The 27,346-nt window shown below is 48.4% G+C and overlaps 2 protein-coding genes across 2 annotated transcripts in view; both read right to left on the reverse strand.

Annotated features, from left to right (window-relative positions):
* LOC100117404 (Down syndrome cell adhesion molecule-like protein Dscam2) overlaps positions 1-16,835 on the reverse strand; it is an 89,493-nt gene extending 72,658 nt beyond the window's left edge. Inside the window, 1 exon segment of the mRNA XM_008209770.3 lies at positions 16,594-16,835. The gene's annotated coding sequence lies outside the window, so the exon portion shown is untranslated.
* A 2,113-nt stretch (positions 16,836-18,948) lies between these two features.
* LOC100677929 (synaptic vesicle glycoprotein 2B) lies at positions 18,949-22,836 on the reverse strand. Its single transcript, XM_003426729.4, has 12 exons — positions 22,374-22,836; positions 22,223-22,285; positions 21,702-21,863; positions 21,448-21,625; positions 21,248-21,369; positions 20,728-20,972; positions 20,479-20,642; positions 20,237-20,396; positions 19,959-20,076; positions 19,681-19,840; positions 19,358-19,485; positions 18,949-19,278 (listed from the first exon to the last, which is right to left on the reverse strand). The coding sequence occupies exons 1-12, from the start codon at positions 22,417-22,419 to the stop codon at positions 19,205-19,207; spliced, it is 1,620 nt and encodes a 539-aa protein (XP_003426777.2). The 5' UTR covers positions 22,420-22,836; the 3' UTR covers positions 18,949-19,204.
* Positions 22,837-27,346: the final 4,510 nt, after the last annotated feature.

The following is a 27,346-nucleotide window of genomic DNA, read 5'->3' on the forward strand; positions in this document are numbered from 1 at the left end:
AGCATAGCTAGCAACGCGACGTACATCATAGATCAAAGCTCGCGAATCAAAGGACCGAACCGATACAGCTGACCCTCGGAGCTTTTTTCCGGCGCGAGGACTCGATAACGATCGTCGCAATTTTCGCGCACCGGCATTATCCGAGGAGTTATAGCAGCGAGAGCTTGCGCCCAGTCACGTGTGTATACGTGTACGGCTGCGCATCAGCCACGTATACACGCAGTCGCTCGTGAGCTGGGTCGAGTCGGGCAGATCACGAGAGTAGCCAGAGCTGCAACGGAGCACGGATGCAGAATTGCAGAGGCCGATGGCCAAATACACGCTAGGCCGAGCGTGAAGGCGGCGGAACGCCCTCCGACGTGCCATTACTCCGGCAACGGAGCAGAGCCAGTCTGTAACGATCCTACCAACAACATGCAACGAAAAAAATAAGTAATTCTTTCTCTCGGGCTAATTAAAGCATCTATTTAGGCGTCTCTCCTTCATTGGACTCGTCGAGCTCTCTCTCTCTCTCTCTCTCTCTCTCTCTCTCTCTCTCTCTCTCTCTCGCGTGCATAATCGTCTTTGCGGGGGTGCAAAGAGGAGACGCCGCCGCTAAACGCAATCTCTTTGAGGAAACGACACCTCCGTCGCCGCGACGAGGAATCTATGCTCTATGTAGAGTCGCGCATCGCTCGAATTCCGACTGCGGTGCGTGTAGTAGTAGTGCTGGTGGTAGTAAAGAGACGGAGAGAGTCGCGTAATCGTAAGCCGCTTAAGGACTTAACGGACTCGATGAAAATTCTACCGAGCTCTTGGCATTGCGCGAATTTTCCGGCGCCGCGGCCGCACGAAAAATTCTGCTCTCTATATCTCTGTCTGCTGCTGCTGGGCTCTCGCGTAGCAGTAGCCGTGTATCGGGGCAGAGAGAGAGAAAGAGAGAGAGAGAGAGAGAGAGAGAGAGAGAGAGAGAGAGAGAGAGAGAGAGAGAGAGAGAGAGAGACAACGTCAGCGGCGAAGGGACTCAAAGCGGGAAACTTCATAATCCCCCTTCGTTCCACTTCGCGGCCGGGCGCCGCCGCCGGCGCTATTGCACTTTTCAGAGACGAGATAAAGCCAAATCGTATTAAAAGCGAAGCGCGCATTATTTCCCACCACACTCCTATACCAGCGCCCGGTGTCGCGCGCCTATTATTTACACTGCTTGTGTGTGCACTCTATACGCGCCAAACGTATTTTTATACCTTGTCCCAATTCCCGGCGCGCGCAGCTGCCGCCGCTTCGAAATGCAAATGGATTTTTCAATTTTTAATAACGAGCGAGAGAGCCGCTTTGATTCGCGCGGGGAAATGACGCCGTCGAAAAGAAAGTAAATAAATAAAGCACAGCCATACAGTTTGCAGGAGTCAAAACGAGAGGCTCTGCGCAGACACGAGGACGTAATGCAGGCCGGCGGTGGCAAAATCACGAACAAGTCATAGGCCCGCGTAAGCGCGAAAGCACGTAGACGGATAATGGTGAGGTTGCATAATGCAGCGGTGCAGACTTACGCCGCGCGCGCGCGCACACACGTACGGCCCGTGGATATGGAGAGTAATGGTATGCGCTATCGATGCAGCTACTGTCGAGTGCAGCGGCGGCCTCCCCCGCCTATGTACTCTTATACCCGCACACCCACGCGTATATACCTACGTCATGTACAGCCCTCTCTCTCTCTCTCTCTCTCCTCTGTATGTCGGCTGCTTTACCGCAATTTCCGCGTACCGGAAATCCGTAAATAGAGGCTCCGAATATTTTCGCCCTTTCCCCCCGCGTGTTCAGCTCCATAGTCATCGAAGCGTCGGGGGTTTTGATGTCGCGCGCAGTGATACACCGGAAAAATCCGCGCCGAGCGCGAGCCTGCGCTTGGCGGCTGGAGCCGCATATTATATATATGATGATGCTGGGTGTAGTTGACCGATGCGACGAGTGTTGTATGTCCGCGGGGGTATAATTACTCTATGTGTTAGAGCATCGATTTGCGTCTACGCGTTTGAAAATTTGCTTCACTCGCTAAGTGTACTACTAGAGCAAACACGCGTTATTCGAATAACCGCGAAAATTATACATCGTTGCACATACGCGTGCAATAAATATTCAAATCGGGCTTCAGCCTGGCACTAGAATTTTAGCGGCGGACCATCTGTTTATGTAACGCATTATTTGCTACGCGTACACACACACACACACACACACACACACACACACGTTTAAAACTTTCATTACGGAGAAAAGGCAATTTAAATTTTTCCCTAATTCTACAAGAGTCCTTGACAGCGTTTACGAGCTAGCTAGCTACTATGCTATCGCAGAAAACTTGAGCGGAAAAAATTCGCCGGCAAACATCCTCGTCTCCATTAATCCGGAGAGAGCCAGGCGGGCAGACTAGTTAAATAAAATTTTAATGAAAAGCCATTAACTCGGCCGGCGCATTTTGATTCCGCCGTGTAGGTTCGGAACAGTATAGTGCCGCCGCCCCTGATGCCGAAAAGCGATTTGCCTAATGATAAACCGATAATGTCCCGAAATAGGCTTGCTCGCGTTCCATGTGTGTGTGCGCGACTGTATACCTATATAGGTATAGTCTTGGCTTTTGCGCGTGGGGTTGAAAAATCGACTAGTGCATTAGATGGTTGTTGTTCGAAAACGTGGAACGAGGAGGCAATAATCGGTAGCGATATCCGCAGCGCCTACGTTGTTTACCAGTCCGCACGCTCGAACCTGATACTGGAACTATCCAAATTTCCAACTAAAATCCATCGACTCATCACCATAACCAGCTCATTAGCGCTGATTTTTCAAGTCAACGTAGCCTAGATACTTGATGCATAACATAAAGTCCGCATCGACATCGACGACGTACAGAGCCTCCGGACAGCTGTTGCAGTAGTGTCCCCGATCGCATGACAATTTTCATCAGCCTGTCCCGATCGCGGCAGCACAGTGATTCCCTCCCACTACCGCATGCATGCAACCAGAGCCCCACAGACAACGCGAGAGAGAGAGGGGGGGGGGGGTAGAGAAAGCGGCGCGCTGATTACTAAATTCTGTTAGCTGCTCTCATACACGTATATATAGCATTGTACGCGACTTAATTAGCGCGACGGCTTGCATTATAATAGAATGTATAACCAATGCGCCACGACGAGCCGCGCGCTGGATTTTATTTACCACCCTTTGTGTGTGCTGTGCCGCACACTGCACTCAAAACAGGCTGTATAACAACGAGCTCTGTAATGCTATCAATTATTATCCAAATGCGTATTATGTCCCGGAATATGTCGTCGCGTGTACATAAACGTGACGAACCCGCGAGGAAAAACGAAGGAAAAACAGCGCGGCTGACCTAATCTCGACCCTGACTACTCGAAGTCGGCGATTCAGCGCGAGCGAGTAAACAATAATAAGACTCGTGTAAACAAAGCCCTGATGTGCATAAGTAATGCAGAATATCGCGATATCGAGGGGTCCGTGCTCAATTTGAAATGTTGCCCGACAAGCGTGACAAGCTCTCCCTGGAACGAGAATTTTTATAAAAATCCATCAACCCGTCCTCATCAACGAGAGCGCTTGTATAGATTTCTATAGAAAATAAAAGCGCGACAAGCTCTCTACACGTACGCGGATCTGCGCGTGATATCGCAGCGCGTCGGAGAAACAGGTCCTTATTGGAGAAAACGAGAAGCTAGCCTGCGCATGACACCAGATATACGGGAATAAATTCTGATAGCGCTACTGCACCTCGGCTATGTATATCTATACACACAGGTATATATAATGCACTGCACACACGTGTGGAGAGGATTGGCCCGGCGGGTTTGCAGTGTAGCAGCAGTAGCCTCTCGCCGCCCGCCGCCGCGGGGCAAAAGCGATCCTGCAGCAGCGGCGTCGCAGTATACAGCACCCGCCGTATATACACACACACTCTGCAGCAGTCCCATGCACGCGCGTATACAGTGTAGACCGCGCGGTGAGCCTCGAAATTAACGGGCAATGAGCGTAATTATTTCAATGGTTGTGGCAACGCTCCGGTTCAACGAACGACCTACATTTCGACCCTACTTCTCGTTTTCTCTCTCTCTCTCTCTCTCTCTCTCTCTCTCTCTCTCTCTCTCGAGCGTGCGTATACGCTCTGTATATCTGTATACAAACGTATACGCGGCGCGTAGCCACATTGCACTAATATCGTTAGATCCGCCGCCGCCACCGCGTGTTTCTCTCTTTTGTGCAGCGCGACTCGAATAATGGAAAATGCAGATTCGAACGCGCGCCTCGGCATTTTATTCGCCGCGTAGCGGCTCGTCGGGCTTCGTTAAGCCAGTTAGAACCGTTACCGGCCGCGTGGAACGACTTTCTTATGTATATAAGAGAGTTAATGCCTTTCGCGCGAGAGACATGTAAACTATATGAAAATTCAAGATCGTCGAGTACGCATCGACAGCGCGTGTATAATATTAAAGAGGAGGATGAAAAAAAAGGAATAAGGGCTTTAAAGCGGCGAGGTGCGAAGCGGATAAGGGTCCGACCCTCGCGAAATATCGTTCGTCGCGCGGATAGTCTCGAGGGCCCGATTTATGTATAATAAATATGTAACAGCTTCACGCTGTGTATATACATACAGACGTGTTCGTTAACGCGCGCGGGAAAACCGATTCCTCGATCCACAGCGCCGCGCGTGTGCGCTATGTATATAGTTATATTTTTTTTCGTCGTTTTATTATACGCGCCAATAACAAGGCGAGAGTAAAACTCGTTGATTTACACTCGGCGGCTGTTGACGCGCCGCGCGAACATGTCAATAATTGACTTTGGAAAATATAATACACGTATATCCTTTCGCGGCAATGATTTTTCGCTGGAATTACCGCGTCGACCGACTCGGTTTATTTTAATGAACCTTGAACATACGCTCCATTAGCCGTGCGTGCTGTATAACATACGCTGTGAGGCTGAGGTGTTTCGGAGAAATGTTATTTTCGGCTTTTGGAAATTCGAGAGCAGAACGCGCGGAAGAGTACAAGGCATATATGTATAGTTGTAAAAGTTTTCATGTTTCGTTTATAGAAAGGTCTGCATCGCCGTCTTTCCGTCCCAACTTCCGCCTCGGTTTTCCCGATACTTAAACCATTGATCCGAGAGTCCGTACGGCGTCTACGAGGGGAACGTATACCGGGGATCGATTTGAGCGGGCGGTATTGCTTTTGCGGTGAAATGGGCCCGAAGAAAACTTTTGTCTTTTCCGCCGGATTTGGTCCTATGCCTTTGTCGGTGCCTACGTGGATACCAGCTATTTATATCCGTAAATCTGAATATACTCTCGCGAGAGGGAGATTTAATTTTTCACACACGGCAACGACTCTTTTCCACCCATATAAACAGCGCGGATCTCCCAGCGCACAACGGACGCGCATCTATGTATTCATATACGGCGCTTGACTCTTGCGCCTATGTTTTCTCTCGTATTTGCTCTCGCTTCAACTTGCAGACTCGCGCATTTAATACTTAAACAGATACACATAACGAGCTGCCGTGCGCGTATTTACATAAGCTCACACACACGCGCGGATCGCTCTATACGCGTAGCAGCAGCGAGTGGCAGCATCAAGACTGGGATTTCGCGTCCCCGAGCGTCTAGTATCCCTCTATATTGCATAGAGAAAGAGAAAGAGAGTGCAGGAGGGAGGCGCAGGCGAGTAGCCTCTCTGCAGAGCGCGCGCGCGTTATTCATACACGCACCTATGACGTCGGAGCGGGGGAAGGGGGTACACAGAGGCGCGAGAAAGAGATACGGCCAGAAGAGAAAGAGAGGGAGAGAGGAAGCTAGACGCGCGCTCAAATTAATGGGCGAACGCCGACGAGATAACAACCTCAACTTTTTTAATAATAACCCGAGTTGCGCTACGCGCACACGCGAGCTTTTCTCTCGTCGCAGGGGAACGCTTTCCACTCTGTGTGTGTGTGTGTGTCGTCCTCCCGCGTGTCCGGAAGCGGGTTTTCCTCTTTTTTCCTTGCGCTTCTCTCCCTCCCGAGCAAGCGAGACTCATCGCTAGCAGCCACTGAGAGCAAAAAATCCCGAGCCGCAAGATTTATTAACTCGCGTTATTGTTTGCCATTGTTTCGCGCGTGTTGCCGGCGCGTTGGAAGCGACGACGACGACTCGCGCTTTTTTTTTATGCTATACATTCTCCCGCGCGTTTTGTGTATAATAATACGCGCTCGACTCTCTCGTCGGAGCTGAATTTTATCGGCATCAATCGGGGGGCCTTATTATACCGACAAGCTTTTTTCATCGACGCCGCGGGATGATGGTGAAGAGCGCGAGATGCTATTGCTGGTCTCTGAGAAGACTGTAGCGTGTCTCTCGAAAAAGATCTATTTCAAATAACAAGAAATACCATATATGCGTCGACAGCTATGCAATATATATATAGATATAGCCTATACTCGAGCAGTTATAGGATGAGCGGCCCAAGCAACGGTGACACACTGCCATGCATTGTATGCATTCTGGACACCGATATTAAATGAGCGTAGTAGAAAAGTGCTCGTGCGCCACCCATTTCGCTGGCTCAAAACTCTGTTAGTTCGAACCTTGTGGGAGCGGCCAGTCCAAAACTGCTTGGTATACAAAGTTGTCCGCGCGGAAACGTAATTGAATTCCGTTTGAATAATTATTGCAACGGTTTTAAATAATAATTTTCAGCCGCGCAAACTCAAGATTATATCAAATCATCAATAAGCGAATACGAGCGTCGACGAGCGTCAGAGAAAAATAAGACTCGACTCGCCGCGATATATTTCATAAAATGCTCAGCAGAATTACTAATTGCATTTTAACGATCGCGGAGGCGCATCTCGCGCTAAAAAAGAAGAGAGCTCCGAGAATATCGTAAACTCTCACGCGGAACTAAAAAAAAAACAGCGAAATCACGCGTCGACGCGCGCGTGCGCCGCGCCTATGTTATACGAAAACGAAATAGGCGCGCGTCGCGCAGCCCCAGCATGATAATAATTTTAATGAACTTTTTGTCCGCGCTCGCGCACCGCGGAAATATTTATGATATTCATTTATTCGCGCGCGAGCGCGGGCGAGCAGCCCACATAGAAAAACACGGCTTCCCCCCCCCCCCCTGCGCAGACGTATAATACAGCCGGCCGGGTTGAGCCATGCGCAAAACACACGTCGATTCGATTAAAATTCTTTGTAAAACAGCGTGTGCGCGCGCTCGCCCGGATCGAAAACAACAACAGCAGCAGCGGTATCAGTATAGGGGGCGGATAAAAAGAGCGCGTGTACGAATTTTTTTGTCCCCGCGTCGCGTCAACGCGCTCTCTCTTCACGTCGCAGAGGCGTCAGAGCTTTGCGGGGTGGGCCGCTGCTGCTATGCATGCAATTAAATGCCTTTCGACGACGACGACGACGAAGCGCTGGTGCTGGTGTGCGAGGAGGAGGAAAAATACGCGCGGAGGAAGAGAGAGATTCGAAGACGAGAGAAGCGCAAAGGGGAGGACGCCGCGGGTATAAGAGAGATACATTAAATTGCAAAATAGTTTCGCGGTAAATAACGAAGAGAAAAAGTTCGCCTTTCGCGAAATGGAGTAAGCCCCGTCGTCGTTATTCTCGGCTCTCTCGCTGTGTGGCGTCTATATGCACAGGAAGAGAGAGTAGACGGAACGGATTCGAAGGCAGAGGGAAATAAGAATGAGAGAGAGAGAGAGAGAGAGAGAGAGAGAGAGAGAGAGAGAGAGAGCAAAAAAGCAGCCCAGCGACCGAAGAGTAGTGGACGGACGAAGGACCGAGGCGAGGGAATCGAATCTAATTACCGATTCACGCAGATATTTACTCGACACACTTCCTCTCAAGGATTTTCCCTCTCTCTCTCTCTCTCTCTCTCTCTCCCTCTCTCTTCTATACATAGCAGCCTAGCGCGCCGTCGCATTTCTTCTACTTCGTTTCCTCGCCTTCGAGACCAGCGCTGCGTGTACTCGTTAAAAATTCTCATTCGTTTCGACCGCGGACGGAGGAACTCGACTCCTCACTTCCGGCGCCGTGAGAGAGCGCACGAATCGACATTCATTAGAGAGCGTTGCTCAGGCGAAAATCCCGCAGACGGCGAATAATTTTTTTTTTCACCATACCTCGCTGTTTTTTTCCGGCCGCTAGCTGATGGAAATATCGAGCTCGGTGATCGCGATGTGTAAAAAAAGAGTCCGGTGGATTAAACGCGGAGTAATAGTGTATTAAAGCTGTCCCGATGAAAAAAAAACAAGTGTCTCGAAGAAGCGTTAGTGGTGAGCTGAGAATTGGCAATTTCGGCGGCGCGCGAAGTAACGCCGCGCAATTGCCGGCTGCAGTAGAGCTGCGAGAAAGGCCTTTAATAGCGTTCAAAAAGAGCGCCGAGGACAAAAGGCATTCAGACGCGATTGCAATTGGCTGAGTGTATACAGGCCGAATGCACCGCGAGACACTGAGAATCGAAGCAATGGTATGATTTTTTTTCCCCGGGTCGTATACGATGTTGTTGCTAAGGCCATAATGTTATATATACATTAACTGTAATTCTCGAGTAATTACAGCCTCGAGTTTCAGTAGCTCGCTGTAATTATAAAAGTCTTTTCAAATCTCGTTAGATTGGGTTATAATTGTTTTTTTTTAATTTTTTTAAACAAACTTTTAATTGCGTTGCTCCGCCAGATGTCGTGAGTTGATCGAGCTCTGCCGTAAGTACAACGGAGCGCTTTGAAAGCACAGTAAAAGTTGAGCGACACTGCAGTAGTCCTCTCTCTCTCTCTCTCTCTCTCTCTCTCTCTCTCTCTCTCTCTCTCTCTCTCTCTCTCTCTCGATATACAGTAAACGATCGCAGACGTAAAAAAAATAATAATAATAAACCGCACGTGTCACCCCCATTGTCGGCCTGTATACACATAACTTATATATAAACGCTGACACGTGCCAATTTGGCCGTAGCGTAGTAGTGTCCTGTCACTTATACTCCGACGCCGAGCAATTACGTTTCCCGCTTGGCTCCGTCGTCGGTCGGGTGAAAACGAAAGAAGTGCAGCTCGGGCTGTTTACATTTCTATCGAATAAGGGATCTCGGCGTCGCGAGCCTCGAATATTCTTCCGCGTGGGTGTGTATACAGAGTTACCGGGCGTATAACAAGGGATCACCGAGTCTAATCCCGTTTCGCTGGGACGGAATCTCTATCTCGCCGATAAACAAGGGAAAAATATAAGGCGAAAAGCTCCGAGCACCCTCTAAAACCCCGGCCGCCGCTCGTGACCTTGTTATTTTCGTTTCGCGCGCTCGGCGTCACCTACACCCACACACAAACACATCAGAGGCGCGCGCACTGCAAGCTCGTCGAAAAAGCCCGCGAAATTGACTTTTAGCGCGAGAGCGTTCGTTATCCGGCGAGTTTGCTATAGAACCTAGCGGGAAAGTGAAAAGGATGAAATTCGAAGAGGCTTTGGCTCTCGCCGAGGTAGAAAGAATTGCTTCCTCGTTTTTTTTCTCTTTTGCATCTCCCTGGCTGTGGTAAAGCGCGTTATCGAAGAATTCTTCCCGATCTACAGGTGCAGCATTAATAACGAACGAAATGTATATATATATATATATATATATATATATATATATATATCGTCCGCAGAGGTTGTTCGCTAAAAGTGGCAATGCGCCGCGGTTTGCATTAGCGCGAGGAAGAGAGTATCTGCCTTGCGCGCCGCTGCAAGTGCGAGAGCAAGGGCGCGGAATAATTGCAATTTAAGAGCCGCGAGAAGAGAAGACGGGCGAGAGCCGAGTCTCTTCCCTCTTCGTCGGCCGAACTCGATTCGATCCAATTAAGAGAAGCTGCCTCCGGCCGCGCAGACTACTCCGAGGGTGTGTATGTGTGTGTGTGTGTGTACACTGCAGCATCGCATCTTTTTCTTCGTTTTTTTCCGCCGCTGAGCTAGCTGCGAGCGAAATAATAATAATAAATCGGCTCCGGGCCAAGTGTCGCTCTCACGGAGACACGCAGTCGGGTCTCTCTCACTTAATTGGATATCGCTCTGTGATCGGACTAATGACGCGAAATAATCGACTAACAGGAAGTTTTATAAATAAAAAGATGCCGCGCTCACAGTAGCCTACTTATTATCTCCTATTTGTCCTACAGGAGCAAAAAGCGCCGCGTGTAAAATAAAAACACGAGTCCCCCGCGTCGCCGCCGGATCCGAATGAATAATCGAAAGAAGCCGATGATAATTCGATGAGGCGACCTCCTCCTCTACATTGGAAATAGACGCGGCAGAGTTCACCGCGCGCGATGCTAACAAAAGGACGAAATTCAATTAGGCGATGCAAGGCGCGATGATCGAGTCAAGCAACACGCCTATACAGAGCTGAGGAGGGGGGAACGGAAGCGCAGTCGGTGTTCCGGCGGGGGTTATAACACACTTACCGGCGACGACTCGAATCGCATTACCATTCCGCGGGAGGATCGAGTTTGCGGGATGCGGCCGGGGGAAGGGCCGAAATACCCCCGCCGCGCGTCTTTGTCGCCGATCGCTGAATTCTATTCTCGCGGATAATCTAGAGCCGGATTAGGAGCGTATAATACACGTATAGGTGGACGGATCGAATCGTTCTTCCTTTTTTTACCTATATACGCTCTCACATGCGCGCGCGGGCCGGGATTAAAGAACGAGAGCAAGCGAGCGACTAATGGCCGGTAAAAGCGATTCCCGCGGATTACGGATAATTTATTTTCTTCGCTGCAGCAGTCCGCCGCCGGCGTCAGAGTCGCGCTGAAAGGGAAATTAGCCCGCGCGCCTAATGGGATTCCTTCATTTTTCATAGCTGTGTTCGTTATCACGCACGTACCTATATAGTAGACTAGAAATCCTGCACCGGACTGCAACGCAATATTTCTTATATTTCCGCGCATTGTTGCAGAGAGGCCGGCCGGAAAGAATTGCGTTCTCTCTCTTTCTCTCTCTCTCTCTCTCTCGGCGCGTATACGTACATATTCGCGTAGGCCGAGTGCGCGTCAAGTCTGTTTGAACAGACACGCGACACTTATGTTTGTTCTCCCCACTTTGCCTTCTCTCTCTCTCTCTCTCTCTCTCTCTCTCTCTCTCTCTCTCTCTCTCCTTCGCAGTTTCTCCAGCCTTCTCTCTCTCCCTTATACGCGCTGCACCTATTCTTACACGCACACAGCTCTGTCTCCCTCGCTCGCGCCCGCGCACACCCTCTTTCGCCTTTGTATCGTTTTTACAATGGAGACGCGCGCGCAGCGGCAACGAGAGAGAGAGAGAGAGAGAGACTTTTACCGTCCCGCGCGCCCTGCACCTCTCTGCCGGCGCTGCTGCTGCTTCTTTATCCACGTACGTCAAATGGAGTGTCATTCATTTTCGAATTGCACGACATTTCAAGGGACGGACGCGAGTGAGTGTGGCGTGGAGTCACAGGGGGTAGGGGAGGTGCACCGAGAGTATTATGAAGAAAGGGAGCGGCGTCGACGGTTTTTTTTGCGCGTCGGGAAATGGACCTTTAAAATGCCATCTCTTTAAACGAACCGGCCCCGTGTATTATAATATACAATCTGCCTTACTTCAATATTCTTTCGCTTAATTTACTCGTTCAATCAAGGGCCTGCTCGAAAAATGGCCCCTAACGATGCCGGATTAATTGCCATTAATAGATTTTCGATACTCCCTCGCGATATTATATAGCGTTGTCCTTAATGGCTCGAATTATTCGAGCGCGGGCGGTCGCGTGAAATCCCATTTTCGATTTTCGACCCGGCGACCTGAGAGCCCGGCGTACTATGCGCGTGTCTATATAGGTATAGGTGTATAGTACGGTTAATCCTGCAGCACGTATTTCGCAACTGTACGCGCTTCAATCGGAGTTGCAATTGGGAATCGAAAGAGCGCAGTCTTTTAATTATCCTCTATAAAAGCACCGTGTGAAAAAAACTCGTGCGGAGCTTTCACGTCCAACATCCGAACAACTATATCCCTGCGTCCACAGGGCAGAATAAGAGCTATAGTCGCGTGTTGACCGAGTAGAGTGCAGGCGTTCGTAAAATGTGCAGCGCCGAGAAGCACTACTGCGCGACAAGTACACCTACCTATAAGTTTATCGAGCCTACACATATAGCCCACATCAGCCAGTAGTGCGGCACACACACACACACACACATATATATATAGACGCGAGGATTCGCAGTTTAAATATTTACAGACACATCTCCCTTGCAAGCTCTGCTTGGACTCCGGCGGAGACCTGCCATCGACGCGTCGAGGGAAAGGGAACGGGAAATTAGATTTTCCCCGGGAAAAACGTCGGCGCATCTATACACAGCTCGCGCGCGGTTCACTTGCCGATGGCATATAGGGGCGAATGGAAAAGCCGAGTTTCTTCTTTCAAAGGGACACTCGCACACGTCGACGAGGACGACGACAACATCGTAAAGAGCCGCACGAGTTAAAAGCGATTCGAGAGCGCTTTCTCTACGCCATACACATACACACACTCTCGGTTGGTCATCTCGTCTGACAGACGCAAGGACCGATGCTACGACGACGTGACTTTTTCGCGGAGGGAATCTCATAAGGCTCCGTGCTGCGGATATCGCGTTCGTTTGTCATGTGTCGGGCTCGATTTCGGTCCTCTCAAAAGGGAGAAAGGAGCTCGCTTCCTTCGCGACTGGACTTATCTCTCCTCTCTTATTCTATACATACACGTACGTACGTACAGAGCTTGGATACAGGAGATGGCGCGGACGAGGGAAGAAAAATGCGCTCGATTTGCGGACCCGACTACACACACACACACACACACACACACGCACACACACACACATACATACGGACAAGGACACAGCTTGACCGCAATCCGCGTTGCTCTTGGAAATGTCAAATCGCATATCCGCGTATCAACGAATAATATCACTGAAATTCTGCGTATTATAAGGAAGATGTAAGTCGAATTACGTATCTCACCTATATAATACAGTGCAGGCGGCTCACGTGCCGCGCGCAAAAAGTTAAGCCGGAGACGCTTTTAAAGTCAATTTCGGAGTTGGCCGCGGCGCGGGCTGCAGAGGCGGATCGAAGCGCGCGCACATAGCGCACGATTCCGAACCGAGGTGTGAAACGAAAGGAGGAGAGGAGGAGGAGAAGGAGAAGAATACGCTCCATTTCGCAACGGCGATAAAAGCGACTGAGAAAAAATTCTTCTATCCACTTTAACTCCGACTTCATCTCGCGGCGGCGCGCTTTTTCCTCCCTCCTTCTTGCCGTCCGCTACACGCGCGAGCGCCACCGCGTTAATTGTAACGGTATTAATTACGTTAATGGACCGCCGTGTAATCTTTCGGCCCTTTGCCGCGCTACTTTCTTCCTTCTTTTTTGCTCTTCCATACCGTCTCTTTTCGCGAGCAGACGACGCGAGCCATATTGGCTCTTGCGGAGGGGGAAAAAATTCTGGGATGCAAATCAAGGCGCCCAACGAATTGTGTGCGATAACGATGGAGACAGTTTCGCGTACGTACGGCGCTTAATTATTACGAGTATAGCGGCTAAAAGGAGGGAATTAATCGAGGAAATTAGGTCGGCTGTGTATTATACTTTTATCGGGAGCGAGAAAAGTCTTTAGCGCACAACTGTGCTTTCTTATTTCAACGCTCAAAGCAACGCTGCTTAAAAAGCCGCTGCCGGATATCGCAAATAAGTGTATATACATGCGGAGGAAAACTACACGACTTTATACGATCGCGTCCGCGAGTCCGGGGATTAGAGACTCTCGAGCCCCCCTATAAGTGTCGACGTGATTTTACTAGCGCCGCGGTATCAAAATTACGCTCTCCCCCGCTTTAATCCCGCGACCGCGGCCCATATACGCCGCCGCGGGATAATTGCGCCCCCGCGGAGAAAAGCTCCCGGCCGGCCTTTCCCATTACGCGGCTTACGTGTGACGACGCCCGCGCGTGATTGCGGGATGACCTATACTGTGGTCGCTGCTCTTTTTATTCGGAAGATCTCGAATTTGCAACGAAGCTTACAATTTTTTGAATTTTCAGCTCAGACTGATACGAGCGCGGGGATCGATACAGAGCAAGCGCTTTCTTTAATTAAATCGGAAGCGCGGCCGCACGAGGCTCTTACCGTAGTGTCGCATTTAATCCGCGTAATTGCTTCTATGGAGATTAGATGGAAATTGGGCGGTGCATCGTAAAATACGCGTCGTTCGGTTTCCAATCAATTTGCACAGTTCGCTCGATGTACGTATATTGCTGTAAAAAAATAATTGCGTCATCTCGCCGCACACATAATTCGCCCGTATCGAGCCAATCCCTGCGAGTATAAGTATAAACAGAAGAAAAAAGAAAAGAATGAATATAAGGAGGTAAAAAGAGAAGAAAGGAAAAAAGATCCCTTTATCCTCGCAGCGGAATCGTCGAGATTCAAGCGCGCGCAAGTGAGTGTTTAGCGATAAATAATGGAAGATTCGGGGAAAGGGAGAGAGGGAGAGGCATTAAATGCCCGCAAGAAAGGAAGCCCATTAGCGCGATCGCTATACGGACCGGCCGCGCGCGCGCAACCGTTCATTCATGAACTCGCTCTCTCGGGCTATAGTAGCAGCGCAGCAGCTTCGCGTTATATACATACGTATATGTATATACGGCCACACCTCCACAGTTCACAGTTCGTACGCGCGGTTATGTACGTGTATACAGGTATACATACAGAGGGGAAAGTGCGCGCGCGCCGCGGCAGCTGCTGTATCGCCTTTATACACACGTACACGTACATCTCTCTCGTGTATATAACACCAAAGCCGCCAACTAACCGCCCCCGCTTCCTTCTTCCTCTTTGGCGCGCCGCAGCGCTGGTGTTTCCGCGCCACCGCGATTACGCTCTCTTGCTCCTCGCCTTGGCCGTCTCCGCTATACACGTTTATATAGGTATATGTACAGGCCAACTGCACGAGAGGGGTGTATCGCGCTGACAAATAAGGGGGAGAGTTGCTGCACTTGCCGAAATTGTCGATGGGATAGCTCGATGCCAAATCGACGACGCTATCGAGACTCGAAGACGCGCGTGTGTGTGTGTGTGTGTATACTCGGCCGCGAGGCCCGGCAAGTTTCTTGCGGAAATTTGAGTTTCCCTCTCTTTCTCGTGCGCCTATGTAGCTCACGAGAGCTGGATCCCGTTACAGTCTACAGACGATTCTCGCTTGGCCACCCTGGGTATATTCTTTCAATTAACTGCGAAACTTTTCGTGCAGTTGTATTCGACGATGACCGCTCTGCGGTGTAATTATTAGTACCCACACCATACACAGTCGAATTTTGTAAAAGCTAATGAAATTTTGTTGTTTCCGAATAAAAACATACATATAACTGACAAAAGAACGGTGATATTTTCGAGCGCGCAACGGCGAGAGAAAATAAACGAAAAATTTCCCTTTTGTGCGGCGACGCGTCTTTCGCATTTCCATGACAATAATAACTTTATACAGACGTTTTATACGCAACAATACGCGAAAGATTTACGCCCTCTCTCTCTCTCTCTCTCTCTCTCTCTCTCTCTCTCTCTCTCTCTCTCTCTCTCTCTCCGCAACGATAAAGAGTGTATGGGCCTTTATCAAAGATTTATACGCGCGTTTCGACGTACGCGGGAAAAAAGAGAGAGAGAAAATTAAAATCCGGCCGTTGTTCCGAAAATTTCAATTAAAACTGTCACCCGCGATGCTCCCACATTTTTATCCTTGCACTCGAAACCGAATATGCGCGCCCAAAAAGCAATTCGCTCGGTGCAGCGAAATTTCTCTCTCTCTCTCTCTCTCTCTCTCTCTCCTCCGTTGACCTGAACCATATGTGCATAAAAGGCCAAATTAGCCGAACTTACAGTGTGAACCATCGAAAGCTCTGGGCAAACACCGGCACGAAGCGCATCAAGGACAAATAAGACAGTGAAATTAGCGCTGAATCGCCGGCGAAAACTCCCCGTCCAACCTCGCACACAGGCATTAAACTATAACACACACATAGTACCTGCACCGCTTCGAAATCTCACCGCGGCTAGCTCTCTGTGCAAGGGCGTAAATTTTTTATGGATTCGAGGCGAAGGTGTTTACGGCGCTCATAGTGCGCGGAAGTATCGTACGTGCAAACACCTGGATTTGCGGGATTTGCGTCTCTGTTTTCCAAGGTAATTGAAAAAAAGCCACAGTGAAACCGAATCAAACGCCGAGAGAATGAACGTGTGTGCGAGGGGGTGAGAATATATTACGGCTTGAATCCGGTTAGCCTTTCTCGAGTTAAAACGTTCCCCTTATACGACGCAAGACGACGGCGGCGGACGTGACATCGACACGTGCGAGCCGGCTTTCGACTTTAGCGGCTAAGGGGGCGACGTGTGCTGGATGAAAGTCGCGTTCTCCAGCTTGATATTTTATACACAATAAAAAGCGCGCGCATGATAAAGCTACCTGCAAGCTTATATTGTACACTCGCGACGATAATAATAATAATTACTGTTAAAATTAATGTTGAGAGAAAATATAAAAAAGCTGGACTAACCTGAAGCGCAGAAAAACTCGAGCTATCAAGAGTCGGATGTATCGGCCTCGGTCGAGCGGTCAGTCCAGGCTGTCCCTCTGCTCTCGTTTCCTCTTCTTTTCCTCTCTGTCCCTCTCTCTTTCTCTCTCCTTCTCTCCGTGGCAATGCCTGGCCGATAAGACACGTCGGCGGCTGGTCGCGCACTGAAGTTCGCGGGAGAGCGCGCGAATCCTGCCGTCCGCCCGCGACTGGCGTGCGCGTGTGCAGCCGGCTCCACGCGGCCGTTCATCCCCCTACTACCGGCGTACCTACCTACAGCATCACCCTCTCTCTATCTCTCTCCCTCTGCGCACTCTCGCACCTATATATCGGGGCTGGCATCCGACGCCAGTACTGCCCCCCTCTGTCAACGCACTCGACGCACCCGCCACCCCCTCGTATATACTCTACACGCTATATACCTCTATCTATACCTTGGCTGCATCCTCGCGCCGCGCTGCTTTTTTTTATTTATTTTGCGCCGCGCTGCTTTTTTTATTTATTTTGCGCCGAACGCTGCGCGGAAATGCAGAAAAGGGGCAGAGAGGCAGCGGGAGAGGAGAGTATTAGCGCGAGAGCGTATATTGATATTTTTTCGAATTTGTTTTCCGACTTTTCCGTATACACCCACTGCGCGCGATCGCAAAAATCGGCGTATTTATTTTGGGGAAAATAGCGAGAGCCGCGGCAGCTGCAGCGCGGAGGATTTTTTTTCTGTTGCTTCGCGGACGAGAGCGCACGCGGTATATTTACAATTTGATCGGCGAATATCGCTGATTGCATTAGAAAAGCACCGTCGGTTCGATAATATTTTTTCCCCGCGGTGTGGACGCTCGCGAAAGCGCTTTTTGCCGGGACTAAGAAATTGAAAACTGCCGGCGTCGGAAATAATACGCAGAGGCGCTGATGCACCGGCGGTGAGAGTCTAAATATGTTATAGATATGCGGAGCCGTGATTGAGCCCCGGCGGTGGCTGCGCTTCGATTCTGCTGTTATTCATTCGACGGTGTTCCCCATTGGGCTTCATTCGAATTTTTACACCGCGATTCCCGTTACCATTTTAGTTTATTGTTCGTGATAGATTTTAAGTTAGTGAGGATCGCGATCGACACCCAATATTGCCAATTATTAGCGGATCAAGGATGATGGGGCTAATGCTGTTCAGAGTTGGCCGAGGTACTCTCGAAGCACGGCATAAATCTCTGCGACAGGGATATAGCAGTCTGCGCAAGCTTAAGGATTAACTCGACATCTCGTAGATGCGAGTGCGTTCGATAACTTTGACGCTGCAGGACTTGACCGACGAGTAATTTTCATCTGGGATTTCAACTGATCGTCTATGCACATTGCATTAAGGTGGTTTCGCACTTAACTTATTAAAGCAATTCAACGAATGAACTTACTTCAACTAAACTGAGCTCGATCGACATTATCGCTGACCAGAAAAGTGTCATTGTTAAAACCTTTCGTTTTCAAAAGAGAATAATGACATTGCAGCGTGAATTCAATCAGTATGCCGACGTTGATTTAATTAAATTGCAAAAGCTCTACAAATATCTGATCGATAATCCATTATAACCCAGCGCATCCTATACTTCGTGAAAATCAATATGTTTATCCAATTTCGTTGAACGAACAAGTGAATTCATTACTGTCACAGCTCATAAAATTTTGAATGAACGAGTTCATCAAGTTTAAATCGGTCTGCGCAGCAGTGCAGTGACATCTGTGTGACCGTCGGGGCAACTGCTCATCGATTCGACGGTCAGCAATGTACACTGCGATGCCTGCGCTTTATTTGCAGTGGGTAACTGTATTATTTTTTTCATAATTCATTAAAAAATATAATCGTCTATCTTGGGCACCAACAACTATTAAATGAATCGGTTATCAGTGCAAGGCACTGATTTACTCGGAGTTCCTAGTAGGGAACGCGACAGGAAACTTCATTGCCGGTAGCAGAATCCAAACTTGGTGGGAGACCAAATTAAAGATTCAAGGTGGCGCTACCTCGATCAGGGGTCGTTTGAACACACAGTTTCAAATACAAAGACCTTCGTTCAGTGTAACAAATTTTATTTAAGTTGTATAAAAAAATAATTCTCTTTACATAGATAAAAGTATACACATAATATTAATAATAATAATGTACATAACAATAACGATCGATCTAATTTACAAGAAGATCACGAATCGTACTCCGCGTGTGGTATAAAAATAGTTATTAGCTAAAATACTTGTGTAAAAATAAGCGTCTAGCCACGCGCATTATATATACTCGTACAACACTCAAACCGCACACTCGGCAACTTTTTCGTGTTGCGCAACATTGTAGTATATAGTTCATAAGGCTGTCCAACCTCTTTTATTCACCTAGTTACTATTCATTGATTCGGACGCTACATTCTCGCTCGTGGTATTTCTTCTTACGCAGGCCAACCGCTTCAATTGGCTTCAATAAGCAGATCACCAGATCCACGCACGCAACACAATCAAGAAGAGACGGACGCACAATTAAGAATCGCTATAACTTTTATTAGAGCTAACGTCTCAAAATTCTTGAAACATCATCGACGACGCATGTAAGCCAGCTTCAGTATCTTTCTATTCCTGGCTTGACCTTTTTCTTCGACTGACTTATCAAGAAAATTGGCACCAAGGTAGAGACTGTCGATGAGAAAGCATACATCATTGATTAGGCATTCGGAATTAATTTAAAAAATGGCTAGGTAAACATTTGCATTACCCATTGATATACATCCAAGTGCTAACAAGGCGCTTAGACAATCGATTCCAATGATCAGGGAAAAGGCTAAGTTTCCAGCTGCCGCACCCAGATTGCCCACGAAATTAAGTACGTTCACAGCCGTTGGCCTGAAATTTCATTACCCTGATTATGACAATGTGTGTGCTGTGCGGAATCAGTTCAAACAGCTACGACAATACGAGAGAATCAAACAATTCGACGGCGTCAAGGCCTGTTTTGTTATAAAAAACTGCGTTGACGAAGCCTGATAACGCGAGAGCCACCAAAAAACACTGCGCTTTATCAGAAAATAATGTCGTTACCTTAACAATGGAGGCAGAACCTGAGCGTTGTACGCCATAACGGTGTTGCCCGTTATTCGAGATGCCACGATAACGAAGGCTACTAATACGAGCATGTAAGGTATTTCCACAGCCCAGTTTGCTCCGAAAGCTCCAGCGGCCGACAGTAGAAATGTAAAAACTATAAATACATACGATTATTCAAAAGAACCAGAGCGGGAAATCGGTAATTTATTCCCGCGAAGCGCCGCCGTATCTGGCGAAATTCGGTTGGTTCCAGATAGCACAGTCTTACGTACCCATTACGACTATCTTCTTTATTCTGGTATCGCTCAGTAGCAGAAAAAGAAATCCAAATCCAACGGCCGATGACGCAATCGACGTCGAATTAACGTACACCGCAGACTCGAGACTCGGCTGAAAGTATGAGAAACGTAAGTACACGTCGTATACACTATATCAGTGAACGACGTGAGTTCGAATTATCGCACGTAGGTAAATATAACTCTTGATTAAAGTCTAAAAGCAACTGTCTCATCTTTCGCTTATGCATACAGTTGTATACGCTAATCTTTACCAAAGTATAATTACATGATGCGTAATCGCTCTTCAGACGTGGGAAGATCATTTCGCACATGGTGATGTACTCGTCAGCTGGATAAAACTGCCGGACGTAGACTCGAAAGTTGTTCATCATGACGAAGAGCGGTGGGACCCAGAGTCTTGAAACGTTGAATCTGAAGCGATCGAATAAACATCAGTATTACGAGCTTAGAGCTTTTTAGGCGCATCTCGCGGAAGAGAGCAATAACAACATACCCGATCATACAGGCGAACTGAAGCCACACGAGAATGGAAATGTTCTTCAGATGAGGCTTTGAGAATAGCTCCTTCAACTTAACAATACTGTCTCGTAATTTATCTCTACAAGCGCTATTGGTTTTTCCTTTGCTCGCCTTCTCCGGCAAGGCCAATTCCGTTATCTGTATGAAAATGAAAAACAAAACTTTAGCACTAATCGTTTCGCTTTCGCTCGCGTTGAGTCGAGAGGGAAGCTGTAACAACTACCGGATATTGACTGGCCGGCTTGAAGTTGTTCAGCCGGTACATAGTTCGAAAGAGCCGCAGGGCTTTGTCGCTCTTGCCCTGGGCCATAAGGAATTTTGGACTCTTCGGCATGAGACAAACCGTAAACAAGCCCAGCACCGAGGGTATGGCGCAGATCAACAGATAGACCTGCCAAGTCGGGTAGAAACGGCTGTATATGGTGAAGTGGAACCAAGGCGTCCGCAGTAGCAGCGTTGCGGCCAATGCTGCAATTGTAAAGTTCGCACACTGTTACGCACTCGTCGATAATCGTGCGCATTATTCATTGTGCCTTAATTTCAGAGATAATGATGGCTTTACATCACTCGGAGTCGATGGAAAAAAAAGTACAGTTACACATTCTCCAGCAGGCGTATCATGTAAGTGCCGCTGATAAAAACGTGAATGAATGCAGAGGCACGCGCCGATATTTTTTTCTTCTACCTTTTTGTTTTGGATGCATCGTTAATGAGCTAAAGGCGTTACGTCAAATCATTCTTACCTGCGGGAACGATATTGGATGCCATGACGAGGAGACCAGCCCACCTGGCGAACTTTGCCTGATACGCTGGGGCGTGAAACTCTGCGAGATAAGCCATGACTACCGACAACGGACCGGCAATGCTGCGGGAGAGACAAAGGTTGCACGAGATGTGTTATGTTATTGCGAGTTGTTACGGTCGCTGGATCAACAGTACTTACAGCACACCGCTGGCGAACTTAAGCGCTATAAACGCGTAAAAGGACGTTGTATGGACCCACAGGAGGTTGCATATGGCGTCGAGGAATATCCCGATCATCATCACGTTCTTTCTCCCCAGGTAACCGATCACGCAGTCTTGGAGGTAAAAGTCCCATAGCGGACCCGCTATTATCATTCCTGCGGACAAAGAAACCAGTGAATTTCATTGCGAACCCAAGAGCACGAGATTTTTCGGATCGATCGAGTTTCGAACCTATGTATATCGTGGAGACGGCGATGCCCCGCCGGAACATCGTCAGCTCGAACGTGCATTCCGCCGAGTTGATGATAAAGGCTGTGCTGGTGGTATCGATGATACACGTCCACGCGATCGGCAGAGCCGCCAGCAGCAGCAGAACGTTGAAGAGTCCATAGCCTATACGAATCGGAGGAGAATATTTACCTATTTTTTTTAAAATCAATATTCCGCGCGCAAATCAATATTCAACAGTTTTTTGAAAATTCAAAGCGAGTAGATAAATATCGTAATTTTTTGAAACTATATTAACATCCGTTTGAAAGGCCGCTCCTTCGTTTTTTTTCCGTTTAAACGACACGAAACAATACCAGGATCAGTGCGCGACTAAAAACTGTGCGCGATAAAGCTGCGAGTCGTACTAGGAAATTTCAGTTTTTCGCCGAAGCTTTTCACGGATATCGGAGCGGCGTGTACGGGTAAAAAGATATATCAATTTGAAAACGATGAAATAACCATTACAAAAAATCATCACTTACCTGTCGCAGCCAGAGCCTCCTGGCAATTAGCCGGCGGGTTCTGTCTCTTCGACTCGGTTTCCTCTGTCAAGACACACAAAACAAGGCGTTCGCCATTCACAATACAGCCTTCCAAACAAGCCTTCCAAAATTAACTCTCTCTCACTCTTACCTACGGTCCAGACGCTTCCGTTGTATCCGGGGTTATCGGCGCTCATCGCGCGAGCGCGTCAGATGTTCTCCGCGACGGTCGAAAGCTCGCGGCGCGTGCCGCAGCCTAGACAGTATTAAGCGCTCGAGGAAAGCGCCCGTCCAAGGTATGCGCCTGCGGTGCGTATATCGCCAACGTCCGATTATGCCGATGCCGCTGGCAGCGCGCCGAGAGCTTCAGACGCCGAGTGGCGGCTCCGTTTTATAAGTAAAGCCACGGGGAGCGCGTCACACTATGTATACGCGAGGCGCGGCGCCCGAGACCAGAAATTTCGGTCCTCTGTGCAAATATTTTTCCCGTGTCTGTGTGCTCGGTGAAGCGATTCGATTCGAGAGGGTGCCGAAATATGCGCGGCTCTATAGTGATCGATGCGGATGCGAGGACCGAACACCTCGGAGTAGCTTCTGTCTGGCTGTGCGCTCGGCTTTTAATTCGTCAAGGCCATTAAGTCATGTCGCGCGGTGCTTTAATGCGCGCAAAAAATCGATCGATCGGTTTTTTTGCTGTAAAGTCGCTTTTGCTGCTGTTCATGTATGTATATAATATGCGTCGGTGGCTATGAGCTAATTGAATTTCAGTGATTCATATAATGCAAAAGAGAAAGAGAGAGGGAGAGACGCGTGGGTGCGACGAATGCACCTTGTCGTCGCCGAGTGAGTCCCAGCTCGTTCGTTATTTACATTTTTGTTTATGCGCCTCTCGCGGCGATATTTTTCTAACAGTCAAAAGCTCGGCGTATATTATCTCGTGATGAATTAGACAGTCCGTTGTGCAGGAGGAAAACGTGCGTGAAATTCAAATATATAACAACTTGTATGTTGCCTTTTTTATCTGCGCAGAAATTTGAATAAACTGTACAGCCGAAGATCGATAATTTGAGTTTATCGAGCTTGAACAAATCGTGGTCGTCGACGAAGCGTGTATAGCCAAATTTTCGATGTACCCACGTGCTGTTGCTGACGCCGTATATAATTGATTAATTTTGTACACTCAGCTGCAGTGAGCCTCGTTTACGGATTAAATGGTCCGTAAATAGCGGCGTTCTGCCTTGTGTCTCGTTTGTTTTTCGATGACACGTCCTCACACTTCGCGGCACGGACGAGGAAATCCCGTAGGTATATTTTTCTGGGCTTAACGCGACTGATTTTTTACATCAATAAAACTTTTATTATTCTTCGCAATTACGTCAATACAACGCGCGGGTTTATCTCGGATTTCGATCCTGTATTTAAGCAGCGAAGCACGTGTTTCGAGCGAATTGCAGCTATACGTGTGTGTAATGCCTGGCGGCGCATGAGAGCTATTCGTGCGACTTAATTATTGTCAGGCGTTTCTTGCGCCAAAGCGTTTCCTTGCATAATTGTTATCAAATCGCGGAAACACATCGCGGCTGCAAAAAATCCCGAGACTGTGCTCTGATTGAATTATATATGATATAGACTTACGTATCGATTAGAGGATCGGAACCTATGTAAGTTTTATCGTGTGCCGAGTATAGCCGCTGCGGTAGCAAAAAAAAAAATGATTATTGGGATTTTCGAATCCACTCGTAGATAAAAGAGATCGTGGAAATTGAAAGGACGCCGGGAGGGGAATCACTTTGGTCTGGCTCGAATCTGGGAAAAGATAAATGTAAAGCGATGAAAAAAGTTCGATGTATTAGAAGTCATCGATTGACTGATTTGAGCGAGCTCGAATAAGAAGTTCACTTCCAAGAAACTTTTCAGTTTGTTTACCGAGTACAATTTTATCGTTTTAACTGATCTTTTTTCAAATGTAAGCTCTTTTATTATCCTGCACTATATGATCCTATTGATAATACATTCTCCGAATTGTCATTTTAACTAATCTTTTTTCAAATATAAGCTCTTTAATTATCCTGCACGATATAATCCCATAAATAACAAATTCTCCGAATTGCCGAGCAAACAGTGTCGCAAAGCACTATTTTCATGATCCACTGACTTCTCGAGCATCTCGTGACATAATAAGCTGACGAATTTAAACAAATTTCCTCGTACAAATACTTGGATGATAAAATGACGGTACTTCAGCCAAATAACCTTCTCTTATCCGCAGACGCGTGCCGCACAGCGCGCGACTACAGGGAAACTCCGTTACCGACGTCTGGCGTCTTCAGAGCCGGTCTACAGATCCTTATCATCAGAGATAACACCCGAGATCCCAGTCAGATATCGTTAATTTTAACGCGTGTACTTTCGCAAGTGCAATTACTTCGGAATTCGAAAGTTCCCAATATCGAAGCCCCGCGCATACCATCGAAAGCGCAATGAAATGCGAAGCATCCGCCTAAAAAGCGCATAAAACAAGGCGCGCGCGAAACGAGTACCGCAGACTCAGCAGCGCCTCTTTGAAACTAGGCCGCGGAACGGACACCATAAAGATTAAAGTCGCGCGATGGTCAGACGCGCCTTCCGGCGACGGTGATATTTTACGCGCGCCCGTCGCTGCGCGAGAGAGGAGGCGATAATGCAAAACGCCGCGACGTGTGACCGCAGAGTATATAGCCTCGCTCGATAAAGCAGAGTCTACCGCACACTTCCCCGGCCATAATACGACGACGCGACGCGTTACTCTCTATATTCGTTTTATTTGCATTTTTGCACGGCTCTCTCTCTCTCTCTCTCTCTCTCTCTCTCTCGAGTTTTGCATACCGCGCGTGCCTTTATTTCCCCCCTGCCGTGTGTGATGTATATTCTCTTTTTCTATAATAATAATCCCGCTATGCGTGCGGTCATTTCAATTACATAGCCAGCGCTATTGGGACCGGATTACATGGTTGTATGTATAGGCGCCTTGATTTCATTAACGAACTATTGTTCAGTAGCGAGAGATATATATCCTCTCTTTCGGCGCGAGCTATAATTGAGTCGTTCGCTATACTCCGATATCGCTGTGGTAATTATTAATGCCGGATTACCAAGGGCGCAGCAATCAGCTGCGTGATTATTTTAGATTAGATTCAAAATTGATTGAATTGGAATTCACCTCCATTGTTTATTACTCTATATAAGGCGTCCATTTCACGCTTACGAAAGAATTGTCAATCCCAAACTGTATACACACACACACTCAGCATTGTCCTCCGAAACGCCCCATTTCACAGAAAGACCCGCGGCGGGAAGAACAAAAAAGCCCGAATTAAACGGATCGCAGAAAAAAGCGAAGCAGATTACGCAGCCGAATGTGAAACAATGGCGCGAGATCTTTCTCATAAAAGCCCCGCCAGTGTGCAAGAGAGAGAGAGAGAGAGAGAGAGAGAGAGAGAGAGAGAGAGAGAGAGAGAGAGAGAGAGAGAGAAAGCAGTAAGAATAGCCGCGCGTCTTCTCCAGCACAGGCCACAGCATTAAGACCCGCGAAAAAAGCAGCAGCGACGGCACAACGACAAAGACTGCGACGACGACGGCGGTGGCCAAGAGTGCGAAGAGATAAAATTCCGTCGTTCTGTCGGCTGTCTCTCCTTTTTCCCGCTCTCGCAGTATCCTCACCACTGTGCAGCGCAGAGAGTAGCCCCGAAAGAAAGGAAGAAAGAAAGGCTGCTAGATCTCAGCGCCGCTGATTGCGAGCCTTTTTTCGCTCGTTGACGCGCGCAGTCCTATATCTATACGGTCAAGTGTTGGAAGAACAATACTCGGGGGGAAAGGGATGGAGGGAGGGAGGGAGGGAGGGAGGAGGATCCGGACGCGGGTGAATTATGTGCAGTACACGCGCTCTACGCCGGGGCTATCCGAACGCGGCGTTCGTGCGGAAAGTACGATTCGGGGCAGAATATAAGTCCGCGCGCGCGCGCTCGTCTATTTTTCTTGGAACGTGCGGGGCCCCACGGGGCGAAGCGACGAAGCGCTTTTTATTCGCGCGCCCGCAAGAAAAGCGGCCGTATGTGGACTACTAATAGCGACGAATTTTACTCGCATCGATAGTGCGTTTATTATTGCGTACTCCTGGAATTATTATGTGCTATTGTTTCCACGCATGAATAGGCTATACGATACGATTCGATGGAAACGTCGCTGCTCTGTGTAATTACCAGTGATAATGACGCTGTGCACTACATCGCAGTGCTCGAAACCGGCGATGCGTGCAGTGTACGAACGAAACCCGATCCGTTACATTATCGCCGCGCAAACAAAATGCTAATGATTTGATGAACCGATGACAGGCGCATGACGAAGGATGTAATATATTATACGCGACGTATTAGATATTCTAATGCAGTTATATCAAACGAACTCTCGGCTGACGGCGAGAAATAATAATATATTACGTCGCGAGGCGCGCGTTCAGCTAGTTTGCATTTTAATTTCTCGCGCGAGAGATTAGCATATTTCTATGCATGTCAAGGAGCCGCGCGATGGTCATCCTAGCGTGGAGCGCCAATTTTCCACGTGACCAAACTTTCTTCGACGACGACGTCGCTCTGCTATATAATCAGTGGCCGAAAATTTCGCGTTACACCGCGGAAATCAAAAGATCGCGCAATAAAAGGAATGGCGCAATTAGATAACGCAGTAGAGAGCCGTAGAAAATAATTAGTCGGACGAATGGCGGAACCAGCTGTCGGAGCAGAAAGACAGAGGAGCCGAGAGAGTGGGCGAAGGCAAATGGCCAGGGCTTAGGAAATTCACGCGCGGCTTTGTACGAAAGCTCCTAATTAACGGAAGAGAGGAAGTTCGATCGTCGTCGGGGCCGACTTGCAGTGGTTTCCGGGACGCGACAGTTTCAAGTGCGCGTGCGCCCGTTTCACTGTTCTATCGGTCGCCGTATAAGGCCAACTCAATTTGACTTGCCTCTTGCGACCAGCGCGAGAGATCAACCCTCTCTCGGTCCATGCATTAGAGAAAGCTCAATCGAGACACTCAGGGGGCGCATTATACCGGCAGGTCTTTCGGCGCATTGTCGACGACTACTGTGAC

The sequence above is a fragment of the Nasonia vitripennis genome, chromosome 2 (assembly GCF_009193385.2).
Source record: "Nasonia vitripennis strain AsymCx chromosome 2, Nvit_psr_1.1, whole genome shotgun sequence".
NCBI classification, from domain to species: domain Eukaryota; kingdom Metazoa; phylum Arthropoda; class Insecta; order Hymenoptera; family Pteromalidae; genus Nasonia; species Nasonia vitripennis.